General features: G+C 33.5%; 1 protein-coding gene across 1 annotated transcript in view; it reads right to left on the minus strand.

Moving 5' to 3' along the window:
- LOC126970314 (prolactin-releasing peptide receptor-like) overlaps window positions 1-27,015 on the minus strand; it is a 77,912-nt gene that overhangs the window by 5,508 nt on the left and 45,389 nt on the right. Inside the window, exon 2 of the mRNA XM_050816158.1 lies at window positions 5,030-6,551. Coding sequence (XP_050672115.1) covers window positions 5,036-6,340 — 1,305 coding nt within the window. The 5' untranslated portion in view covers window positions 6,341-6,551 and the 3' untranslated portion in view covers window positions 5,030-5,035. The remainder of the gene's footprint in view (window positions 1-5,029; window positions 6,552-27,015) is intronic.

The raw sequence follows: 27,015 nt of genomic DNA on the forward strand, positions 1-27,015 counted from the left end.
GCGTGGCTAAGTCAACAGAACAGTCTCTCTACTCTACTAATCTTTACCCCCTAGGGCCGTTGGAGGGTCTGTACTCTGTAGCTAATACGTAAGTCAGTACTGGCCAGGAGCCGATCTAATTCCTAGCCATCAGATATGTTTGAAGCGTTTAAGCAAAAAGCAATCATACATCGTGAAATTATAATGTCAAATTATGCCAAGAAAAAATAATGTCAAGGCTGCAAATATTGGTCAGTCTTAATCGCCACATCAAGTCGTATAAGAATCTCTAGAACTAGCAGTAACTTAATTTCTCATAAAAATAGTGCGTAAATAATTAACGTAGAATTAATAACTAGACTCCCGATCGCCTATTAAAATCTACTCAAAAAATGTCCGAGCAGAGGTGTTTGCATGATTAAAAACGTCAAGTTAAATAATTTTCATTTCTCATACTTATTGGGTGGAAAATGCTGCTTCGCTCCATAGAGAGGGAAAAACTCATACAAATTACTTCCACTCCCACCTAAGGGCCGGAATGAACTTCAAAAATAGAACTGCTTTCAGCTGTGAAGAGTTTTATGTAAAAAACAACTAATAAAAAAAATGCTGCGGCCATGTGACTTTCTAAACAGCCAGTGTGAACTTAGCACAAACTTCTAAATACCTCGGGAATTGATTCTTTCGACCCTTGGTTAACAATCTACTATTTATTACTTGAAAAGGGCACGTACATGAAATACGACACTCCATCATTTTTAAGTTTGGATATGCTGGTATTTGGACAGATATTCACTGTTAACACTTTGTTATTGCGTGGTGTTGTGTACAAAGCGCGGTCTAAACACAACTGAGCGAAAACTCTACCTTATAGACAATTTTTGAGAGTGATTGTGAGTACAACTGTTTATTGTACGTCAAAGTCGTAAATCTATGAATTTGTGGCCAGACAGATTAGGGCCAAAGGTAGAAGCCAAAATAAAAATTAGAAATCTTTAACTTTTTTGCTATGACTATTAAATTAATACATATTAATATTTTATTAGACTACATTACGTTATTAAAAATGCATTTTTATTTGTAACAGAACTTATAGCGTAGATTAAGTACTACATGATCCGATCAGTAACCGATAAGATTATCACATCAATAAATGACATTAACATATCTGATCTGATGCATTTGTGAATTGCAAAACGTGAATCTACAAGTTAAATGATTAAGTTTTTAATCTATAAAGATCGAAGATAGAAGATTTACCAGTGGGAGGCTCCTTTGCACAGCATTCCGGCTAGATTATGGCTACCACAACGGCACCTATTTCTGCCGTGAATCAGTAATGTGTAAGCATCATTGTGATTAGATCTAAAGGGCGCCGTAGCTAGTGAAATTACTGGGCAAATGAGACTTAACATCTAATGTCTCAAGGTGACGAACGCAATTATAATATCGCTCAAAATTTTTGGGCTTTTCAAGAATCAAATTCAAGAAAATCAAGTAATGGGCAGAGCGTATCAATCACCATCAGCTGAACGTGCTGCTCGTCTCGTCCCTTATTTCAATAAAAAAAAACAGTGTCAACGGCGTACGACGTGGCACTCAATAGCTTTGTCATACCAAGATTGCTTAGCGGCTGTATAAATCGTGTGTATGTGTGAGTGCGTCGATTCGGGTGCATACTAGAATGAAATTATAGTACTGTTCTATTACTGCAATAAAATTGTGTTTTTTTTATCATATGTTAATGTAACAAAGAGAAATATTTAAAGAAGCACTGCACATCAAAAGTTAAACCTCTTAGCTTCACGAAGTGATGATATTATTATAGGGTTGTAAAGTTTTTTTTTTATTATTATTTGGATTAAAATATGTTAATTTATTGTTATCATTTAGAAAAATGTGTTTACGACACGAAATTAGTATCTGCAGAAGTAGATGGCTAAGCATATCGACGGACAATTTCTTAACTGCAATTTCTGCCAACGTTTAATATGCAACAATTGGGTATGCTTGTTTAATTCTTATTTCAAATGTAACAGTAAAAATCACAATTTGAATCGACTAGATATACCACTTAAATGTATTGTTTATGAGTCAACATTGAGTACAGTCAGAAGACATAGTAATGCTAAAAATTCTCTCTTAATTTATGCGTATACCAACCTTCGTTTCTCTAACAGTGCAATGGACAATAGTCGCTGTCAAAGCGTTCAAAGGAGACCTTAGAGATACTGATCTGAAGCAAATTCTGGATCCGACATCGGAACTAAACTAACACAATTTTAACATAGTATATATTATTATTATAATGTAGTCAAAGTCTTAAATTAGGCTTAAACCAAGCGCCTTTGAATCGTCACTATAAAGATTTCTTTTGTAAGTGGAGCTCTTGAGAAGAACATACAAGAAATTCAACGGCTATTCCTTTTATCAATTGAGTGTTTTGTAATGGCTGTAATATACAAAACAAATGAGTTTGTAAGGTGCTGTATCTAATATATGATTAGTGTTCAAAGTTTAAAGTGTTTTAAATATTAAATATTTCATAAAAAGTAATAAAGAATAAACTATAAATATAAATTATTCTTTTGCATTAGATGCACCTTAACGGCCATGCAAATAAAATTGGCATAAAGTTATAACTAATCATTTATGATGAAGAAGAAGAAGAAAAACAACAAGAAAATGCAAAATGTTAACAAATAGACACTTCGGACGTATAACGTTTCCCGCGTTTATTTGCAAGGCAGCTTGTCATTCGGAAAACTTCAGAATTATCATTGTATTGACAGTGTTGTCAACGATGTTGTAAACATTTTCATATACTTTGTTTATGCTTAGTTATAACTTTATACCAAGTTTTTTTTTGTAAGGCCGTAAGAGTTTAAATTCAATGTTTGTGTAAGGATGCTTCGTGAACATTTCACTATTACTGTCATAATTATAATAACAGACACGCATAACATACAGAAACGAAGAAAGAGAGATCTAATAATTATGCTTGCTAGATTTGATTTAAACAAACAATTCCTTCGCACGACACGCCACAAATTAGTATATCATCCCCACCATCTGGATGTGTGGCGGTCCTATACAGTGCAGTTTTAAGGAGCTTTCTTGCACGTAGGTACTACAAAGCTGTGGAATGAGCTTCCTTGTGGGGTGTTTCCGGGACGATACGACATGGGTACCTTAAGAAAAATCGCGTACACCTTCCTTAAAGGCCAGCATCGCTCCTGGGATTCCTCTGGTGTTGCAAGAGAATGTGGGCGGCGGTGATCACTTAACACCAGGTGACACGTACGCTCGTTTGTCCTCCTTTTTCCATAAAAAAGAAACATTGCAAGTTAAGCGCTTTAAATTGAAATTCGAAAAAAAATATTTAAAAATATAAACTACCTAAGAATAATTAAGAAAACTGAATATTTTACTTTCATCATAAAGAATTTGAAACAATTTTCCTCATCTTTCTGCATCTAAATCTCCCCTTATATTGTACAAAATATAATATTGCAATGTTTTCACAATATAAACTATTTTTATAGGCACTCAGGAACGCGGCGGCGAAAAAACTATTATTCCGATTGAGTTTTTTACTGCCACTGATTCGGTGTAATAAAATACTGTTGAGTTATTCATGATATTAGTCTTGTTACGTCAAAGATAAAATGAAATATTACAATATTGTGAGTTATTTATTTTAAGCAGTGTTTGCTTTATGATTTACTGAATTGGATTTATAATATCGCGTTTTAAATAAAAATTTGCAGCATAGTTTCATGCTGTGTCTGTTACCTTTGAAAATTCTATCAAGTTTGCTATATTGTCGTTGTTGTTGTCGTCACAGAAGTTAAATAAACTACGGTATATACGATCTGCCAGGCCGTTAACGCATGACCAATTTTGATTTGTCAATGTGTGTGTTAGTTAGTGGTTTAATATTCGAAATACGACTGTTTACGACTTCTCAATTAAAATCGGTAACAATAACAAAGATTCACTTACCTTCTCTATCTTAACAATTTGTTATGTTTTTTTAAAGTGATAACCCTCACTTCTGGGATTAATTACACAAATAAAACTGAAAACAAAATTTTATGAACGATGCGGGACTCGAACCCGCGACCTCCCGCGAGCGCTAAGCCAACTTTCCAACTAAGCCAACCCTTTGAGTGACGTATCGTTTATAAAATTTTGTATGCTTTGTTCAACTCTCAGTTGGCAGTTTGGCTCAGTTGGAAAGAGCGATCGCACGGAACGCGAGAGGTAGCGGGTTTGAGTCCCGTATCGTTTTTAAAATTTTGTTTTCAGTTTTATATGTGTGCTTTTCTATCTTGATGTATGTATTTGTTAGAAATATTCTCCTTTTTTGGAAACCTTGCCGGCCACAATATTGGTCCAAGCTTGCCAATCCAACTCCCGGGAAAGGCTTGTTTTAAATAGTCCTTTATTTGTCGGGTGTAATAAGCCGGATACCCGTCGACCTCCTTTAAATCCCTTCCCTCCCTTTTTTATTGGGGACGTTTAGAGGATAAGGTTTATTCGAAACCTTTTATCACTAAAACGCATTTACGAATATGCATAGCTCAACTTTTCATTACCAAACTGCTCAGTAAATCACCACTATTCATTTGCGTCGCCATAGAACAAACTTTTTGAAGAAGTGCCGAATGTTTATTCGAGCATTAGGGGGGCTCTTAGAACATCTTCTTTAGTTTATTGTTATAGTCAAATAAAATATTTAAAAATATGTTTTATTTAATTAGTAAAGAATTACCTTTACTCTCATGAAATGGTGCATTAAAATTATAAAACTGCGCACTAGTAATGTGTAAGCATTATTGTGTTTTGGTCTTAAAGGTGCCCTAGCTAGTGAAATTACTGGGCAAATGAGACTTAAAATGAGATTGTAGTGCCGCTCAGAATTTTTGGGTTTTTCAAGAATTCTTATCGGCATTGCATTGTAGTGGGCAGTGTGTATCAATTACCATCAGCTAAACGTTCTGCTCGTCTTGTCACTTAGTATCATAAAAAAATGATAAACACTCACCGATCCTTACAGTGCGGAAACAATAGGCTCCTTGTCTGAAGTAACAACAGTTTTATCAACAAACATGTACATTTTAATACAGTCTTCGTTCGAGCTCGGCTTGTCCTCGGCCTTCTCGTCTGGACTCACATTACCCTCGTCCTTATAAACCTTGACTTTATCGTTAAGCTCTATTTTATATCTAACTGAAGGTATCCTATTTATAGTAGACGTCAATAAAGACTCTTGAACAGTGTCATTTCCATTACAAGTCTTTTCAGATCGATACATCCCTGTCCTCTCTGATTGGTTGAAATTCCTCTTAGGTTTTTTAGTGACTAAAGCACTCAGACATGGTAATATCTGCTTGAACTCCTTGCGGAAATTCTCATTTAGCCATGCATAAAGAAATGGATTGTAACACGTGGAAGACATAGCAATGAAATGGGCTACAAAAAACATTACCATATAGTACCTCCAATCTTCTGCAAATGAATAAAAATCGCTACTAATATTTATTAAATTTAACGGCAGCCATGACAATCCAAATATAGCAACCATTGCTATAAGCATTCTGTTTGTCCGTCTCTTTCTTTCTCTTTCAGCATCTTCTTTCTTGCTATTTTTACTGCCTGGTCTAGATTTTAATCTATCATTTAGCTTTACACTAACACAAGTATAACAGAAAGCCATAACTATAAATGGAATAGCAAATTGCATAATGGTCGTAACTGCACCAAAAGCTTTGCGGATGTGATCTGACGGCCATTTTTCTTCACAGAATATATCTTGCAGGGTCATATAATAACCATAAGGAAAGGTTACGGTTAAAGCAAAAACCCATATAAAAATTATGAGTCCAATGCAGGTACTTATTTTCATCCGGGGCTTAAAAGGATAGATTATAACGAAGAACCTATCAATAGCTATTGAAGTCAGTGTTAATGTTGAAATATAGACACTGCAGCCTTGAGCGTAAGGCATAATATGGCATAACGGTCCACCAAATACCCATCGGCCTAGGAAAGTGTACAGAGGTGTAAATGGAACTGCAAATACACATAATAGAATGTCGGATAGGGCCAGATTCGTGATAAAGAGATTTGTAACAGTTTGCATGGCTCGGTTCCTAATTACAGCGTAGCAAACAAGGGCATTACCAAAGATCCCAACGGCGAAAATGATCGTGTAAGCGGTGCAAAATGCGGCCTGAATGGCTTTGTCCTCAATAGGGTCTTGTAATGAAGTGACATTGTCATTTTGTTCAGTTTCAGAATAATTGCTGAAGGTGCTATTGTATAAGGATTGGTTTACATTCCATTCGCTCTGCATAGTTTCGTTTACTCAACTTGGCATCATAAATCTTTTATGTTTATGTGTGATGGCATGTTGTGATTTCTTTGATTGATGGACTTTTCTGTGTGGAACGCGGAGACTTGCTGTTGACACGAATTGTGCTACCATCTTCTAACAGAATACATTTATATCTTATTCACGTGTATTCTGCTCTAGTTTTGATGTAACTTCATTAAAGCTGTTTGATCTGAAACAAACAGAATCATTTATGAAAACGACTTTGACAAAATTTAAGAAAATTTATTAAAAAAATATTTAAGACTACGTGTATGTATGTACTTGAACAGGACAGATATCAACTCAAATTTTTGACTAATGTATTATTTCAAGTGTAACGGCCTTACAAATTAAATTGGCTTAAAGAATATGCAAAATGTTTAGAAATATACATTTATTAGACGTACTACGTTTCCTTGTCATTCGGAAAACTTCAGAATTATCATTTATTGACAGTGTTATCGATATTTTAAGTAAACGATATTTTAAGCATTTTGCATATGCTTTGTTTATCCTCAGGTACCTTTATACCAAGTTTATTTGTAAGGTTGTAAAAGCAGCTCGAATTGTCGGGGACCCAGTGCTCTGTGAATGGCCGGATCTCTTGTCGTTGCGTAGAGACGTCGCTTCATTGTCTACCGCATTTATCACGGGGAGTGTTCCGAAGAGCTGTTTAACCTGATTCCTGCCGCCGAATTCCACCTTCGCACGACACGCCACAAGTTAGGATATAATCCCCACCATCTGGAGGATGTGTGGCGGTCCTCCACAATGCGTTTTTCAAGGAGCTTTCTTCCTCGTACTACAAAGCTGTGGAATGAGCTTCCTTGTGCTTTGTTTCCGGGACGATACGACATGGGTACCATCAAAAAAAGCGCGTAAACCTTCCTTAAAGGCCGGCAACGCTCTTGTGATTCCTCTGGTGTTGCAAGAGTTTGGGCGGCGGTGATCACTTACCACAAGGTGACCCGTACGCTCGTTTGTCCTCCTATTCCATAAAAAAAGTACAACTACCGAATAAGCCGAATCAATACAATAATTATTCACTCAAACAGTAGATATAATTAATTATCATTAAATTTTCTCTAATGCTCTGCATAATTAATACTAGACAGTTTAAGTCCCATTAACCATTAGAGAGTTCTAAATCAGTAAATTACTTGATGCTTTAGACTTAAGAGTGTTTCTTAAATAATAAATAAAGTAATCACGACTTAACTCAACTTGAAGCTGCATTCAGTAAGACTTTATAGAAATTAAGCTCAGTGAATATTTTATCAGCAAATCATTAATGTTAATGGTACGCTGGTTATGCCCTTATTAACGAAATCAAATCAAGTCAAAAATATTTTTATTTCATAGGTACATCATATTACTCTTGAAATATGTCATTTTTTAAATAGCTCATTCGGAAGGCAGATTTCCTTACGGCCGGCCGTTCCCAATATACTATCTACAGATTGCGATAAATTAGTAATTTCTTCTACTGTCAGTAATTACCTGTCAATAATCTGAAGCTGTCCCAATATACCCGATATGTCATTATTATCGTCTTATATTGGGACGCGTGAATTAAAATTTCCATACCAATTTTATATCGCTGGTAAACTGTACGTCGTCCCATTGACAGACAGCGTGCACGGATTATTTTTTTTTTTTTGAGAGGAGGAAATACTGTTACGTATTTACGCCCCGGAACGGGGCGTAATATGTCGGACTCGAGTTGTCGCGTAAGCGGACGCCCCATACCGACTAAAACCTCCTCTGTGCTGTTAGCAGCCCTGGCTTTCACAGCGAAGTAGGACGTGGGCCGTGGAGGCCGCAAAGACTACGCAACAACAGTCGCGGGGCGTCTCCTAAGGAGACTCGAACCTCAGACCGGCTGTGTGCTTGTATGCGTGCACGGATAAGATGAGTTACCGTTGATAAGTTTATTGGGACAGAAATGTCAACGATAGTTACTTGACTGTATATTGGGAACGGCTGTTCGGGAAAGGTTGCCCTTTTCAAAACAGTTTAGGTGTTACAAGTTCTTATTTTTAATGCATTTTACAAATCATTAAAATTACAATATATTATGCAAAGTGACGCAACAAAAATACTCAACCGTCAAAAATAAAAGAAACTAAACTAAACGAAGAAATTAAGTCAAAAATAAGTAAATTAATAATTATAAACACAAGAGTTATCGAGTACAGTAGATGCATCAATCCACACATACAACAAATAAATAAAGGCATTATGCGAGCATGTTATTAAATAAAATATATAATAACTTTAATTTTAAGGCACCTACCCAAATAAACGAAATAAAAAAAACATGAAGCAGACCTCCCGATAACAGGATCATTCAGCCACCACAAGTAGCGCCCGTTCACGAGGCCCACCCCACGTCGCAGCCACAAGCAGTGGCATTTAAGCGAGCATGACGATGCCTGTCATGAGAAATCTACCGAACTATAACTTTTGAAGCTTCAATCACATAGCTTAAAGAGTATATATTCAAAATGTATTGAAACGGTATGGGTGTTACGGGCAACGTGATTAACTGGGCATTGTTAATAAGGACCGGCCATTATTAATAATGCCCGACGGCCCGTGGTCCATGTAATAAGTCAGTGTTTGAGATAGCTTGAATCTATCACTTGGACCGGGCAATGTGATAAAATGTTGGCGCGTTCAAATGCAAAATTTCCTATTGCAGAAATAGGCCAAAGTCGTAAGGTCAAGGTCGTAATATACTTGCTATAATTATATCTGTCGAAAAAGAAAAACTTTATAAGTTTGGAACTAAACACGGTATATTAAACCAACTCCATACTCCAGAAATCAGTTTACTGTGTGTAAAGAAAAGTTCATTTCGATCGACGATGTTCCAAAAGTTGATATTACTCTTCGAGAATGTGCTCGAAGAGACTCTCATTTTGATGGACAAGGCTTCCAGCACTGTAACTGTAGTGGTGACTGCAATTTTAAACGTTGTAAATGCAAGAAATCAAACATTCTTTGCAATTCCATATGTCACAAAAGCTCATCTTGCAAGAATAAATAATTCTAAGTTTAATAACTTTCTTGCACAGTCCTTAATTATTAGATATTTATGTTGATTTTTCTCAATTTACTAATTTTTAAACTATTGTTCTTAAGTAATATTTTTGTCAAAATAAAAGTAGGTAACTAATGATGTTATTACATTCTAAAATGTTTTAAATAATCTTAATTTTTTAACTACTATGTTCAAAAGATTATTTTTTGTTAGCTTTTCATGATAATTTTGTGAGTTTAATTTCATTTATTAAACAAAAACACTACAGTAAACCTATTTTATTACTTTGCCCAAGACTGGGTGGGCATTATTCATAATGGCCGGGAAAAGTGAATAATTATGCCGTTTTAATCACATTGTCCAATTGAGTCGGGCATTATAAATACAGACCGGCCATTATTAATAGTGCCCGGACTTATCAAATTGCCCGTAACATAGGCACGGCTTAACTGCGTGGCATCCCTTTCACTCAAATACTAGGTAAGAGAGATAGCAAGTACACAACACCTTCTAAAAACAATTTACGTTACCACGTTATTTTTCTGAATATTATATTAAATCAATTGAAAATATATATGTATATATTTTTTAATTTTATTTCAATACACCCTTATTATTAAAAGTAGAACAGAGCAAATATAATTACTTAGATATAAGTTAAGTTAAACATGAAGTATGAAATATTTTTTCCGATTCGACTCACTCTCGGAGTTAAAGTAAAACCTAGTTTGAAGGCTGACTACGATAAAAATATCGTTACGGACATGTGAGGCGGTGCTTATCATGATGGATCTCACGAATTTTGTTACGCAATTTTTTATATATTCTGAAAATTAAATGCCAATCACAATATATTGAACTATTAAGTCATGAATGAAACATCGAAGAACAACAGCTCAGTACCCGGGTCTTCTGCTTTCCGGATCACCCAATGTCCCATCTGAGCTATTATAGTCTTGTATATAGTGGCGAAATTTATCTTTGTATTCTAATGTTATTGTAGCAGTTTCTCATTAAAACACGGATAAAACTACATTTTTTATAATTGAAACCTAGCTAGATCGATTTCACGCCCCCGAAACTACCTGTATACTAAAATTCATTAAAATCGTTGGAGCCGTTTCCGGGATTCGGAATATATACAAGAATTGCTCGTGTAAAGAAATAAGATTTAAAGTATATGTCTGTTGGGCTGTAAGTTATGTCCAAAACAATTCCATTAGTAAGTCTATATTTTATAGCACACTAATAGCGGTAATTAATAGTTGACCTCTCGGTAGAGAAGAGTAATTACTGTAATTATCGAAGTGATTCGGCTATCAATAAAGTACGGAGCATTTAATGGAGTGTTTGCTTTAAGATTGGATATGGCCATCCAATAGCTGGAACGTTAATCTCAAATATATAGCTAAGCGTGGAAATTCGAAAACTATGTCTTTTTCACATTTCCTAAGAAAAATAAAAAGGAAAATCTGTTTTTTTCTAACGTTGAGTTACTTCTTTCCAGACAGCAATCTAAAGCGATTTTTTTATTCAAATTCAAATATTTTATTCGAAAGTAAAATATTTTTATTTAAAATAATTCAAAAAAATAATAATTAATATAAAAAATAAATTAAATTAAAATATTTTTTATTTAAAATCACTTATTGAACGTAATAAAACCGACACCCATTCTAAATAGTGTGCCACGGACCTGAGAAGAACGGGCGCAAAAGACTCAGTGGGCTTCTTTCTTAATGAAAGAGAAGTTACAATGTAAAATCGTACAATAAACATTTATAACTATATAGCCTGATGGTGTTCGCTCCATTCCCAGTGTGTGGTATCTATATTAAGAAAACCATTTATCTTATAACCTTTAATAAATTTGACACGACATTATACTGATTAGTAAAATGTCCCCTCGAATATCTGGACACATACGGAGTATTGCTCTGATCTCTGATCAGGGCAATCCCAGTATCAGCTCAAACCATATGCCGGGAGCAACGCAGAGCTGCTCGAATTAACAGGGACGACTAGTACTCTGGGAACGGCTAGATCACTAAAGGGATCTAGAGACTTTCTTTTTTATGAAAAACTGATGAGACTAGCAGGACGTTCAGTTGATGTTAATTGATACACCCTGCCCATTACAATACAGTGCCGTTCAGGATTCTTGAAAAACCCAAAAATTCTGAGCGGCTCAACAACTGCGCTCGTCACCTTGAGACATAAGTTGTTAAGTCTCATTTGCCCAGTAATTTCACTAGCTACGGCGCTCTTCAGACCGAAACCCAGTAATGTTTACACATTACTGCTTCACGGCAGAAGTAGGCACCGTTGTGGTATCCAAAATCTAGCCGGTTTCCTGTGCAAAGGAGCCTCCCACTGGTAAAAAGAGCTTGCGTAGAGATCCCGCTTCATTGTGTGTATTCTACCTTATCACGGGGAGTGTTTCAAAGAGCTGTTTGTCCTGATTCCTGCCGCCGAATTCCACCTTCCCCGATACTCCACAAATTAGGATATCATCATCACCATCTGAATGTATGGCGTTCCCAAATCTTGATTTTCTAGGACCCTTCTTACACGTACAACTTTACAATGGAATGAAGGTTCCATTCCATTCCTTTTGCGGTGAATCCAGGACAATATGACATGGATACTTTCTAATCGCGCGTACAATTCTAAAAGGCCGACATCCCTCCAGTGATTCCTCTGGTGTTGCAAGAGAATGTCGGCAGCGGTGATCACTTAATATTAGGTGTCCCGTATGCTCGTTTGTCCTCCTTTTTCATAAAAATATGTAGCTTAAATGATAACAATAGCCCTATTAGATATTTTTGGGCAGAACTTCAATGAAATATTTATTATGGGAATATTTATTTACCCTAAATTTATTTCGGGTATCTAATACCGTCTTTGTGTAGTTTAGGCACGTACTCCATATTCCGTTTACAATTTGACAAATACCGTTCTAATGGGAATCCGTGATAGTCGAAATAAAATATTCTTATCATTTCATTTTCAGAAGCTTAAGTTCAGTTATGAGGAGCCAACTGGAGCACTTAAATGGGGGATTAATAGCATGAAACTAACTTTATATGTGAAACCTGAATTATTTATTTTATCTATTATGTTAATAATGTTAATCTTATGTTACAATTAGTAGTTCTAAAGTATAGGACATTTATTATGGTGAACATAAAAATTACAAAAAAAGATACTTCTGAAAAATAGATTTTCGCTACAGTAAAAACAAAATAAGAAATGCAAGTACTAATTATAAATTTAACTTACTAATTGAAATAATGGAGACGAAATAAAAAGAAAAACTATTTATTTGACTAATGCAGATTGAGTACCAGCTAACCCCCTTATTCATTATGGTCCGCTAACTTTAAACAGCCGCTAAGGAGTGTTTTTTCTCATTCTGACTTAGGTCAATAGAAGAAGACAGAGTGAGAATTAGCAATGCTTTAAGTTAGCAGACTATTATGAATAAGGGGGTAAGTGTTTATCAACACTTTCTTTAAACCTTATCAGCCCACTACCGAATATATCAAGTTCTGAATTAGTATCGAAAAACTAGTAATCATTAATTGCGATCAAGATTTTGTTTATATGCTTTACGCATATTTATCTGTATCTATGTATATACTTTACGGAATCTTTAATTTTACTCCACTTATAAACGTCGAATTGAAATGAAACTTCACATTTATAAATGATACAAATATGAAAAATTAAAATTAATTAGAATAGCCATAAAAAATATCAATGTATAAACCAGTATCTTTAACCGTGATTTTTCATGTACTTCAAAACGTTCTAGCCAGGATAATTATCATACAAATGATTTAAGTTTTCTTTAGTGTTAAGTCCGCAAATATTTGTTTCCAAACAATTTTTGTCTCGTGCCAGATTTTGGCGAGACAACACGTCCTGAGGATGCCTCGTGTAGAGGCGAGACACGTGTGGAATTGTTTTTTTTTAAAACAAATATTGGCGGAACTAACACTAAAGAAAACTTAAATCATTAGTATAATTATGGATTTCCACAAAGTAACGCCTAATTCAATACATTTACTAAAGAAAACTTAAATCATTTGTATAATTATGGATCTCCGCAAAGTAACGCCTAATTCAATACATTTACTAAAGAAAACTTAAATCATTTGTATAATTATGGATTTCCGCAAAGTAACGCCTAATTCAATACATTCACTAAAGAAAACTTAAATCATTTGTATAATTATGGATCTCCGCAAAGTAACACCTAATTCAATAAATTTACTAAAGAAAACTTAAATCATTTGTATAATTATGGATCTCCGCAAAGTAACGCCTAATTCAATACATTTACTAAAGAAAACTTAAATCATTTGTATAATTATGGATCTCCGCAAAGTAACGCCTAATTCAATACATTTACTAAAGAAAACTTAAATCATTTGTATAATTATGGATCTCCGCAAAGTAACGCCTAATTCAATACATTTACTAAAGAAAACTTAAATCATTTGTATAATTATGGATTTCCGCAAAGTAACGCCTAATTCAATACATTTACTAAAGAAAACTTAAATCATTTGTATAATTATGGATCTCCGCAAAGTAACACCTAATTCAATAAATTTACTAAAGAAAACTTAAATCATTTGTATAATTATGGATCTCCGCAAAGTAACACCTAATTCAATAAATTTACTAAAGAAAACTTAAATCATTTGTATAATTATGGATCTCCGCAAAGTAACGCCTAATTCAATAAATTTTTTTTAGGATAATTATCATCAACATAATATATTTACACGTTATAAAAACATAAAAAGACGTGTGGCACTCGGGGACTGCCGCGGTAAAGCTATTGCATAGCATTTTTTATCAACTTACGCAATTATAATTATTTATTTATTTTATTTATGCAGTTTTGTTTGATAAAATTAATTAAAAAAAAAGTAAACGGGAAGTGAGTAAAATTTTACTTGCAAGATTTGATTACAGATAGACAACGGGACAGGTGAAATTAAATAAAAATGCTTGTCATTATAATAAAAATTAAAAAACGTGATAAAAAAAATAAAGAAATTAAAAAAAATCAAGACGTACCCCAGGCTCGAACCTGAGACATTCTGCACAAAAACACATAGAAATATCATTATAGATCTAGTAAGTAAGTGTTAGGTTATTTTTGTTACGGTATTTCTGGATTCGGTCTCCCCGCTCAAGGCCCGCGATAGAAGCTATGCAATAGCTTAATAAATTAAAACGCCTTAACTCACATCCCATCGGTAAAAGTAGGATAGTAGATTGTACCTTTAGGAGGAGTGAAATGTTACTTTTATGTTTCATGTATTCATTTTTTAGTTTTGATAATGTCTCACAAAAGTTTCAATAATTTAATTAAGTAACTCTGACAAGAAGAAAAAGATTTAAAAATACGTAGAGGTTATTATATAACAATATAAAAAGTGGTTTATCTTAGTTGAAAAGGAAAACTAAGTGGATTTTTTATAGTATAGAACTATGATGAAGTACAAACTGGATTTGCCATGCGCATACACTCAAAAGGGAGAAATAGTCCTAGAACCTGGACAAATTAGAAAGCAGTAAAACGGGGTGGTATTTGTTCCAATAGTGATATTTTGAACTTACGAAAAGTTGAATGTATACTTACTTTTGTGATGAGAATGACCATTTTTATAAATCATCTTTTATGTTAAAGAATTCTTAATCATGAATGAATACGCTAGTGCTTTGACAAAGCAAGTTATTTTATTTTAAATAAAAAGGTGCAACTTTTGGTACCATGACTCTTAAGTTGAGTTTATGAATTACCGCCAAACAACAAAATTTTACTAATAAACTCCGATCACCAGTGTTAGTTGCGACCAAAAAACAAAACAAAAACTCTGACAATGACAAAAAATATTGTTTTCATCCTTTTTATTCCTCATAGTTCTTGTTGTCTCGTTGATGCATGTTATTATTATTTACATGTCACATCCATGAAACTTTCTTAATGATACCACAGATAGGGAATGGAGTGACCACCCTCAGGTTATTAAATAATAAGTTTAATTGTACAATATTACTTTGTAAACATATTTATTCGATGAAAAAAAAAGCCCGCTGAGTTTGTTGCGCCCATTCTTCTCAAGTCTGAGGCATTCATTTTGGAATGGGTGGTAGTTTTTGACTTTCAATAAGTGATGTCACATCCTATTTTGAATAAAAATAATTGAATTTGAATTTGAATTTGAACATGTCATATATACTTCATCATTGATACAGACGTAATGATAATATTAAAATGTGGTCGAATTTACTACGAAATTACTATCTCAAATATTGATAAAGTCGACTTATTCAGTATTACTGCATATTAATTAGCTAACACTATAATATTTATCTTTTTGATGAACAAATTAAAAATTATCTTGTTTTATAAACACGTTATAAAACTCAATCTATAAACATGTTAACGATTCTATTTTCACTTCTAATTTTATCGGACGTCTTACGTTTATTTATGATACCTATGCTTACAATAAAGATTTATTGATTTTATCCAATAACAGCTAATAATAGAACTTAAAGCTGCTTCAATGATCTCTTCAAACTTCATCTGGTTAAAGTTGCAGTAAAAAGTAGTACTTATGAGTTATTCTTGGAACGAAGATATAAGAAATTTTAGAAGATTCAAAGGATCAATTATTCAGTCAATATTTTTATGCAACTTATTTTTGGACTCATACTTGGAATTGTTTTGTATAAGTCAGTAATCGATAACTTGCAATGAGCGATTAACACAGATTATCTAAATCTATCAGTCAGTATCAGTCTGTTATTGTAAATAACTTTATACTAATAAAGATATTTTGAATTTGAATTTGGACTCGGCGCTTGCCGTACGTACTCAAAATGCACGACTTTGTCCGACGAAGAATTGATTAATTAGCTATTAACTGCAGTACCAAAACAAGTTAACTAGAAAGGCACATAGTTCAGACATAAAAAAAATATTGTGGTCCGAAGAATCGCGTTAACTGATAGAAAAGGCCCGCAACTAATAAATAATAATAAAAAAAAAAACTCATCGTTCACTGACAACGATTACTCTGGTTTGACAAGCGAATATGGGCAGTGGACTTTACTGAAATTGCATTAATAAAATTTGAAAAACATAATTTTATGAAGGATGCGGGATTCGAACACACGACCTCCGGCGTTCCGTGCCGGTGCTCTAAGCCGCTGACCGTTCACGAAGCCACAACCTGAGAGTTGAACAAAGCAAACAGAATTTTATAACGACGCGGTAATTGAACGGTTTCAGGTTTTCGGAACGAGAGTAAAGAAAACCATAGCAAATAATATAAAAATATGTTTTACAAATTAATAAATCAATGATGGTTTATGTCCTTTTAAAAAGGGAAAACTAGATTCATAATTAAGATACGAATTCCAGTATTAACTTGATATTTTAATTAAGTATATTGCATGTTAAAAAGTAAAACATATGAACAACATAATTAAGCAATATGTGATGTTTTTAAAGTTATAACCCTCACTTCTAGGATTAATACACAAATAAAATTTGAAAAACAAAATTTTATTACAATGATATTTCATTGAATTAAACTGTTTAGATTTACAAGAGCGACATCTCAACAAACAGAATTTTATAACGAGGCGGTACTCGAACGGTTAGCTCAGTTGGTTAGAGCACCGGCACGGAACGCCAGATGTCGTAGGTTCGAATCCCTCATCGTTCATAAAATTTTGTTTTTCAAATTTTATTTGAACATAATTAAGTAAAAGAAGTATAAAGATATATTAATAATAATAGTTATTAATATATCTTTATAATAATCTTTATAATAATATAATTATCCGTGAAACTTACATCTTAATAATATTTTGTAAGAAACTTTATTATTTGATATAAAACGTTTCTATGCCCTTGCAGGGCGTCATATATTATCTAAATGTAAGTATACCCGTGTTGTAATAATGTGACTTATAATTAAAAGATTTTGATTTATAATATACATTTTCCTATCTTGAATCACGTGGCCATTCTATTTTCACACAATTACCGTGATAATACAATAACGAAAAATGTTTTAGCTATACGAATCGAAGTAAATAACAAAGACCCGATTCCCTACAACGTTAACATATTAACCCAATAAATGTGCGAAATAAGGTACCTAATTGTAACACACAAGTTTGGTAAAACAATGATTGAATTACAATAAAGGTGTCTATCACTGTTTGGATATTGGTAAAGTTTTCTAACAACAGACATAAAAGAGAATAGTTCGTTTATAAAGACTTCTTTCGAGTTGAATAGAATGAGAAAATTTCTCATTTCATCACGACTCTCGCGTTCTGATAAAAACGAAGAAAACATTTTTTCTCGCTTGTTTAGAAAATTTCAGTGAAAAGATGATATTTCATTGAATATGATTCGATATGGCGTTCTTGAGGAAAATAATTATTGTGTACTTGGTAAAATATTTGAAGTTAAAATTATTAAGGCGCACTGGGCACTTTATTTTGTTGGTATCGAATGAGACTGATCTGTCATGCTCGGATATGTAATGCGTATCGAATTGATTACGCAAGAATTACTCGGTGAGCATACAGTTGTATTTCGTATTATTAACCTAACTCTGATGAAGTCTTATTACTTCTACTGAGTGGTCTTAAATACACATCTAAGCGACATCTGTCTTAAACAATGATAATATGAACTGTTTCATGAACTGATTCATAAATGAATTCATTTATATATTAATGTAGAAGAAATAAAACAGTTTTACAAAACCAAAACTTAAAACTAAATCTTTTACTAGTTTTTACCAAAAGTTATACAATACTTTCAGTTAAAATTTTAACAAGAAAACAACCGACTTCAAAAGCACTATAACAAAACAATAGATGCACTAAAAAGTATAAAAAGAATTGCGTATTTTCATACAATCTAATTTTATTTAGGATTGTTGTTATTTTTTGTGGATTTTAATTATTTTTTGTTTATTAGTGAATCTAAAGTATACTTATTTGTCTAAATATGTGTACCTAGATCTACTAAATTATGCAATGCACATTGCAATTTGATTACAGAGGGTTTGAAATTCTGCCAGATACGATCTTTGGCAGAATTTCTAACCCTTACTGTAAATCGTTAAGGAGTTCCATTGATTATCACATCTATGACAATTACTTGACCATAACGACGTTACGGTAGGTGAGTCAAATATTCGGATAGCATATAAAAGATTCGGCCGAGTATCTTTAATTTGCTCCTAAGAATTGAAGAGTTCCGTTTCTTTGTCATGGATTCCATAATCAGAACCTAACTAAACCATCTTTTCCAATAAAAAAAAATCATCAAAATAGGTTGGCTCGATATTGAGTTATTCGTTAATATATCGCGCAAATACATACAGCAAATTTAAGATTTTTATGGTTTTCTAATGGATTCAATTGTCAGATCAGGAGAACTAGCTTTCAAATAAAAAAAGAATTATCAATATCGGTTCACCCAGTCGAAAGTTATGAGGTGACAAACATAAAAGATACCGACGAATTGTGGTTCTCAACTCGTGGGTATTTTTTTCCTCCTTTTTTGAAGTCGGCTAAAATGTTAAGCATATTAACTACGCTTCAAATATTTAATGTGTACAAATTGAACATAAAAATACAAATGCCAAAGTTCTATAAGTATATAAGTTAAAAGACGACTAGAAATACTTAATACACATCACAACTGAATCGTCAGAGAAACGAAAACAACACTGCCGTCTTATCATACCACTAGCTGACCCGGCAAACGTTGGTTTGCCATATAAAGTATAATTCACGCGATAGTTTTATAAGTAATAAAATATTGCCTATATTATAGCCTGTACATCATTTTGTTCTATTGTCAATAGTTTTTGCAGCGCACGCAAAAATAGGTTTTCGATTTTACACCTTGTGTTACAAAATAGCAATTTTATTACGGATCCCTAATTTTGAAAAAAAACATAGCCTATAGCCTTCCTCGATAAATGGACTACCCAACACTGAAAGAATCATTCAAATCGGACCAGTAGTACCAGAGATTAGCGCGTTCAAACAAACAAACAAACAAACAAACACTGCAGCTTTATATATTAGTATAGATTATGATACACAAACTTAAAAATGCACCGCTATTTTGCAAGAAATAGGTACACTTGTATTATTATAAACACACATTTAATTATAATGCTACTAAAATTATATTGAAGTTACGTGTTTTGGTTTTAAATTAGTTATGTTGTAAAATTTATGTGCTGCGTATTTGTTAAAGTGGAAGAAAGCCGGTTACAGTTATATACATATTAAGACTTTCTTCATTTAATGTGACTAAAATTAAATTGTTTTCTAAGAATTATACTACGACACAGATATTCATGTATGGACTAAACTTATAATTAAGATCTTTTGTTGTAAAGTTTCGCTCACGTTTGACATCACAAAACATATTTAAAGGGGAAAATCAGATTGTTACATCTGATTTTAATGCCACTAAAAATATTCTCGGCGACGTTTTCTTTTTTTTGTAGCTGTAAGAAGAGTGATGTCGATAGTCTGATGATAAAGGGGTATGATTAACATTTAGAGGAACTAAAATATATAACAATGAAGGTATTAAACAAACAGGTTCTATAGTAAAACGAGAAAAACTGTCTTGTATGACGAAATTCAGGAGCTTCACATTAAATCCGAATTGATTGTGTCCCAGAGATGCTCAATCGGACTTAGGTCCGGGCTTTCTGGCTTGCTATTTTCGTTTTTCTTGTGTATTTTGCAAGTGAAATAGGTATAGGAGACTATAAAAATGAAACCAGTACATTTTAAAGTCATAGATTAAATTTTCAAGGCAGAAATAGGCGCCGTTGTGGTACCCATAATCTGGCCGGCCTCCGATGCAAAGGAGCCTCCCACTGGTAAAATATCGTAAAAAATCTCAAAAGATTGATGAGCATCAACCAACACAAAGAAATAATATGTGAAATAATTTTTTACTCATAGTAGCTGTGACTCATGTAAAACGCCAGCACCTGTTGAAAGTTAATAAAATATATTGAATATGACGTCGGTCCCTAATATGATAGTGGTATATAATACTCAAAGGTTTAAATGTATTAACAGGTTTGTACACAGAAACATTTCGACGATAAGATAACTTGAACATGTCGTTATTAACAGGCCAGAAGCCTAAATAAATGGCGCTAGAGCAAATATATTATTGCTGTTTGCAGTTTGAAGATATTTCCTATTCTAATTTATTATAATATTATGCTTATATGCAGTTAAAACTATCACTGCTTGAATGTGTACTATGAAACTGACATTAATTATGTGTTTCATAGCTATGCTGATCCGCTGGCCGAAAAAAAAATTCCCTAAAATATGGTCGAGGGAGGCGGTGGCTGGTTCATGCGTCATGCTCGTATGGCTGGATGATCTGTCGGAAACTCTACTTCAATTTGTCAAATTTAATGTAATTTTAATTTATTATTAGATATTTATAACTTACAATCGTAAATCTGTTAATCTTAATGCTGGACAAAGGCCTCGACCAAAGATCTCCACGACAATCGGTCCTGCGCTGCCCTCATCCAACATATACGTTCTTGACCTGATCGTCTATTCATCCTGTGGCCTAGCAACACTGCGTTTTTCGCAATCATTCACGCTTTTTCAGTGACTTTGGTTCTCCTACGGACCTCATTTCTGATTAGATCTCGCAGGGAAACTCAGAGCATAGCCCTCTCTATTGCCCTCTGAGCGAACATGAGCTTTCTCATCAGGCTTATAGTCAGCGACCGCGTCTGCGTACCGTAAGTCATCTATGGCAACACACACTGGTTGAAGACCTTTGGCTTCAGATTCTGTGGTTTTAGGACGAGACGATTTTGCGGAGCTTCCCGAATGCTCGTTAATACCTTTATTTATTTACAGTGTATGTGGATTGATGCATCTACTGTCATTTTTTTACTCAAGCAGGTCATAGAGTATTTGATGTTTGAGTAATCAATTTAGATACATTGTGATTAAAATAATTTGTAAAACGATGAAGCTGTAAATGTTGATTTAAAAGCATGGCAATGAGTTTCTTGCCACTTCTTCTCATTAAAGCTGAAACTTTTCCGAACTGGTGGTAAGTAGTAAGAAGCATAAATTTTAAAATTATTTGACCCAAGTGAATACAGTAATTTTGATTTGATTTGGGGCGTTTCAGTATTATTCCTCGAGTCTCTATTAAATTGTATTTCATCTTATTAAAATAAGTTTTTATTTTTCTCGTGTGGATTATAGATTTATTGGTTATTTTTTGTATGGATTTTATTTGTTTTAATTTTAACATAAATATTTTATTGCTCACGTAAACGGCTCTGACAACCGGTTTCTATATTTAAATGCATGATATTTTAATTCATGATTTTAGTATTTCAATCTGTGCAACATTCTGGCTATCTCAAAAATTAAATTCCCACTATGCATCGTAAACAGAATAGTTTGATTTTGTTTTGAGCAACATTTTATTAATGAAATAATTTTAAAGTATTTTGGTTCAAGAGAAAAAACCGTTGGAATGATAGATTTAAAATGGAGAAAACATATAAACGATAAAGGGTTTTATTGTTTCAGTAAAGCAAAATAAATGCAAATGTCCACCGCGTATTTCAGTCCGTCTAGAATCGTTATGGCTTTTCGATCTGCAAAATCGGTTGAATATCAAACCATTTTAGTATATTGGGACTGAATAGATAGGGATTTGCAAACTCGGACATAAAATGCTCTGTTTATGAAAGCAATGTTTGTCTACAAGACATTTTTATGTTAATATATCGCGACTAAAATGCATATATCGTCAACGTGTTAGGGGTTAAAGTATGAAACTGTCGTTTTATTGTAATAGGTACTTCGAATTGACATAGAACCTTCATGGTTTGTGATTTTTGAGTAAACTCTTTTCAAAAACCCATGTAGTTCTTCTTTTAAAAAATGTGCAACATTCGATTATCGACTTTCAGTTTTTTTTTATTCAGCTTCAACAAGAAATAGTTCGAAAATTCGAGTGATTTTTGAATACGAGTTCCAACACAGAACTAACGCGACAGAAACAGCTCGCCATATCAATGTTGGCTTTGGAGAGGGGACTGCTAATGAACGCACCGTGCGATTTTGGTTTAAACGCTTCCGTGATGGAAACTTTGATTTGAAGAACGAAACCCTGGAAGACACCCACACAGGTGAATAACAATGAAAGAGATGGTGTAAGCCGATCCGAGCCAAACTTCCCAGGAATTAGCGGCATGGTTTATCGTTACCTTAACGTTGAGTGTGTCTGTTGCATCATTTTACATTTTACATATTATATTGTAATTTGAAATGATTTGTAAATCGATGTACTTATATGTAAATCTTGATATAAAAAAGTGGCAATGAGTTTCTTGCTACTTCTTCTCATTAGCTCAACCCTTTACGAAGTAGCGGTGGATTCAATAAGAAAAATATGTTATTTTTTTTGACATTCATAAGTGTCATTTCCGTTACCTATGTGAATAAACTGATTTTGATTTGTTTTGATTTGACTTACTTACAATATTGATTCATTTGCGTCAAATCAATAAAATAAAAAAAAACATAACAATAATATGTTCTAAAATTTATGAGACGTAAATATTCCTGTTTTATATTATACTTAATTTAAAATTGAACATTTGATACATTTTAATTTTACTAACATTATTAACTAATATAACCCAAGTTATATAATATAGTAGTGAAGGTAAGGTTGGTCTCAGGTTCATGAATGATATGTAACCCTGTAAGTTATCTGTAAATTTAGATATATTTTTTAATTTTTAAGTAGTTATGTATAAGAGTGCGAATGTTGGTCTTCCGAATAAATAAATTAACGCAAAATTACTTTATAAATTGATTGTTAGCATTTTTATTTAAATTATTTTATCGTAGGCATAAAAGGCATTTATTTTCTCAAAATTGATTCCTTTAGAATTCTTTTCGGTGTGATTTCTTATACTACTAGATACTACTACCGCTTCGGAAACAAATGGCGCTCTGAGAGAGAAAAAGCGGCGCAAGAAACTCTCCCAGCATTCTCTTTTTGCACTATTTTCAATAAAAATATACAATATTGTACAGTCATTTCTATCGCTATAAAATAATCACAATCTAGTTCCAGGCTGTCCGATCATTTAGATATTCAGCAGTGGAGTAATAGGATTTACGACAGAGCCATTTTGTTATAAAACATTTAAATTTATTTATAGATAATGCCTAAACAGTGGCTGGGACTTTATTGTAGAAGTGTATACATTTACCCTTAAAGCTATTATGTATCTTATGAAGCCTACTAGAGTTAGTTACAAGCAATCCCATATTTCTAGTGTTATAATAATGAAAATCACTATTAAGAGCAAAAAGGTGACGATTTTTGTGAACATATATTAAATTTTCATAAATGTACTGACAATGAACAGTCATAATATTTATTTCTTTAAATTTTTCTTTGAGAGACTGTCTATAACCAAGCTGATATATAGCACGAACAGCTCTCTTTTGCAGTGCAAACACTATATCAATGTCAGCAGCATGACCCCATAGTATTATACCGTACGTCATGATGCTGTGAAAATAACTAAAGTACACTAATCTAGCGGTCGCATTACGCATTATGTGCAGGTGTGAAATTGTTTTTTTTTTCATGACAGAATGTTAGGATTTTCCCTTTTTTATTACATTTAACCAGTGGGAGGCTCCTTTACGCAGGATGCCGGCTAGATTTTGGGTATCACAACGGTGCCTATTTCTGCCGTGTAGCAGTAATGTGTAAACATTACTGGGTTTAGGTATGAAGGGCGCCGTAGCTACTGAAATTACTGGACAAATGAGACTTAACATCTGTGACGAGCACAATTTTCATGAATCCTGAGCGGCACTGCATTGTAATGGGGACGGCGTATCAATGACCAATAAAAAAAAGTAATAAATAAAATCCGTCAAAAATGATTTGATGAATGATTCACAGTAAAATATTCAGTTATTAATTTGTATCTGTGATGTACGTATTATGCAACTAAGTCTACAGATACGATAAAATATATCAATTATCATTTACATAATTTGATATTTCATATTATGTACAAAAGTATTTAACACAATCCTTTGACGTTTGCTATTTACTAAGTGTATTAATGCAGAATACCACTTTATGCTGAGGGCTTAAAGTTCTTTTTCGTGTCATTTGATAAATACGTTACTTAGCAATTTTATTGCACCTAATTTAGATAAAGTACGTCACAACAGTATCACATTACTACTGCATATATAGACGGTGTTAACGTGCTTGTACACAGGCTGTTGACCAAAGTAATCTAAATAAGAAGGTTCTAGAAGTGACATAGTTAGCCATGTAGCCTCATAGGAGACATTACTGTAAGTAGTGATTAAGTATTAATCGAAACAGCGGCCGTGAAACAATGCCATAATCTGATGTATGATTCCGTATGCTTACGGAAAATTATCAACGACCTATTTCAATCAAAATTAAAAAATAAATAAAAAAAATCTGAAAGTTTATTTATATAGCATATTTTAATTTAAAACTTATATTACATTTCATCAGTAAGTTTTTTTTGAAGTAACACATCTTTAGGCGCGACTTGGGGGTTAATCAGAATTTTTATCTGACTGATATAACGCGCTTCCGTCGGATAAAAATTAATTGAAACAATTTTTTATTCGTTACTATTTAATAGTTAAATTGTTTTTTTAAATTGCTAAGTAATAAAATTGGAATTCATTGTTTGCTGTTTTTTTACTAAAATATAATATTGGTTAGTTTTTGGCTCAGTACTCAGTACTCAAGCGACAGTATATTTATTTTACCTCCTTATTTAGATTTCTACAGATACGGCTGATGTATTTTGTTTATTGCCTATCGAAAAAACTGAAACATTGGCTTTACCGGTCTATTATTACAACAGTCAGTTGTATGCGTGCATCATTTCCTACGTGAAATAAATAATAATTTTTTTTTTGGAAAAGGATGACAAATGAGCGTAGGGTCTTAAGTGATCACCGCCGCCACACTCTCTTGTAACACCAGAGAAATCACAGGAGCGTTGCCGGCCTTTAAGAAAGGTGCTTTTTCTTTAAGGTACCCATGTCGTATCGTCCCGGAAACTCCGCACAAGAAAGTTCCTTAAAAACTGAACTGTGGAGTACGGCTACACATCCAGATGGTGGGGATGATATCCTAATTTGTGTCGTGTCAAACAGCTCTTTGGAATCCGATGAAACAGCTCTTCGGAACACTCCCCGTGATAAATGCGGTAGAAGACACACAATGAAGCGACGTCTCTACGCAACGCCAAGTGATCCAGCCGTCACAGAGCACTTGGTCCTCGACTATTCGAGCTGCTATGCGTTGCACGCGATCAAATGGATCGAGCTGAGCAGAGATAACAGCACTACTCCATATGTATAATAAAGGTACTGTTTGCGATACACTTGTTTCGTATCGAACTACTATCGAAATATTTTATGATGATAGATACCACTATCTTTCTCTTTGAATAAAGTCTCATGGTTCCTTTGTTTTGTATTTTTATTAAAATCATTTATTAAATCCAGACTCATGTCGAAGGTTTATTACAGATATTACAATGTAGAATTGAATGGGATTATAGCTGCCAGTTTTTATGGATTTTGTGGTTCAGCCATGTATTGTTTTACTGGACTGCGTAATTTTTTAAATATATATGTTGTAAACTTTGTGAAATTAACATGTATTTGGATTGTATTTTTTACTTTGACTTTGACTATACTATCGTATAGACGACCTAACAGTCTGACAATTTTAATTTGTCAGTGTGCGATAGCTAGTAGTTTAATATTGGCTGACTGTTTACAATCGGTTACAGTTACTATACATTCACTTGCCTTTTCTATCTCGCTGTTTTTCCGTTAGACATGTTCGTCTCTCTCGCATGCTTTGTTTGTATTTACGCCAGTATATTGTAAGTCTATGATTTGAACATACGTTCATGTATGTGTTTTTTTTGCATGTAAGTTGTACTTTTCATATTCTTAAGACAAACAACTAAGTACAGTAACTTAAAAAAGACTATGTACAGCGATTAACGACTTTATTTTAAAGTTTTAATAGTAATTTGTAATAGTTGTTCTGAATGGAAAAAAATTGTGACGTCACTATTCACGCAAATCTGCGATCTGTTACATTCGCGTACAAAAAGGACATCCTTATTATCTATTTATTTCCGCTTTTACTTGTATGAGTAAATACAAAACAAATAAATAAACAAGACAAAAGATATACAAAAGATTCGTTTCTTAACTTTGCTATCACAACCATTTCATTTCTTATTTGTATACTGTAAGTTACCAGTGGGAGGCTCCTTCGCACAGGATGCCGGCTAGATTATGGGTACCACAACGGCGCCTATTTCTGCCGTGAAGCAGTAATGTGTAAACATTACTGTGTTTCGGCCTGAAGGGCGCCGTAGCTAGTGAAATTACTGGGCAAATG

The sequence above is a fragment of the Leptidea sinapis genome, chromosome 20, assembly GCF_905404315.1.
Source record: "Leptidea sinapis chromosome 20, ilLepSina1.1, whole genome shotgun sequence".
NCBI lineage: Eukaryota > Metazoa > Arthropoda > Insecta > Lepidoptera > Pieridae > Leptidea > Leptidea sinapis.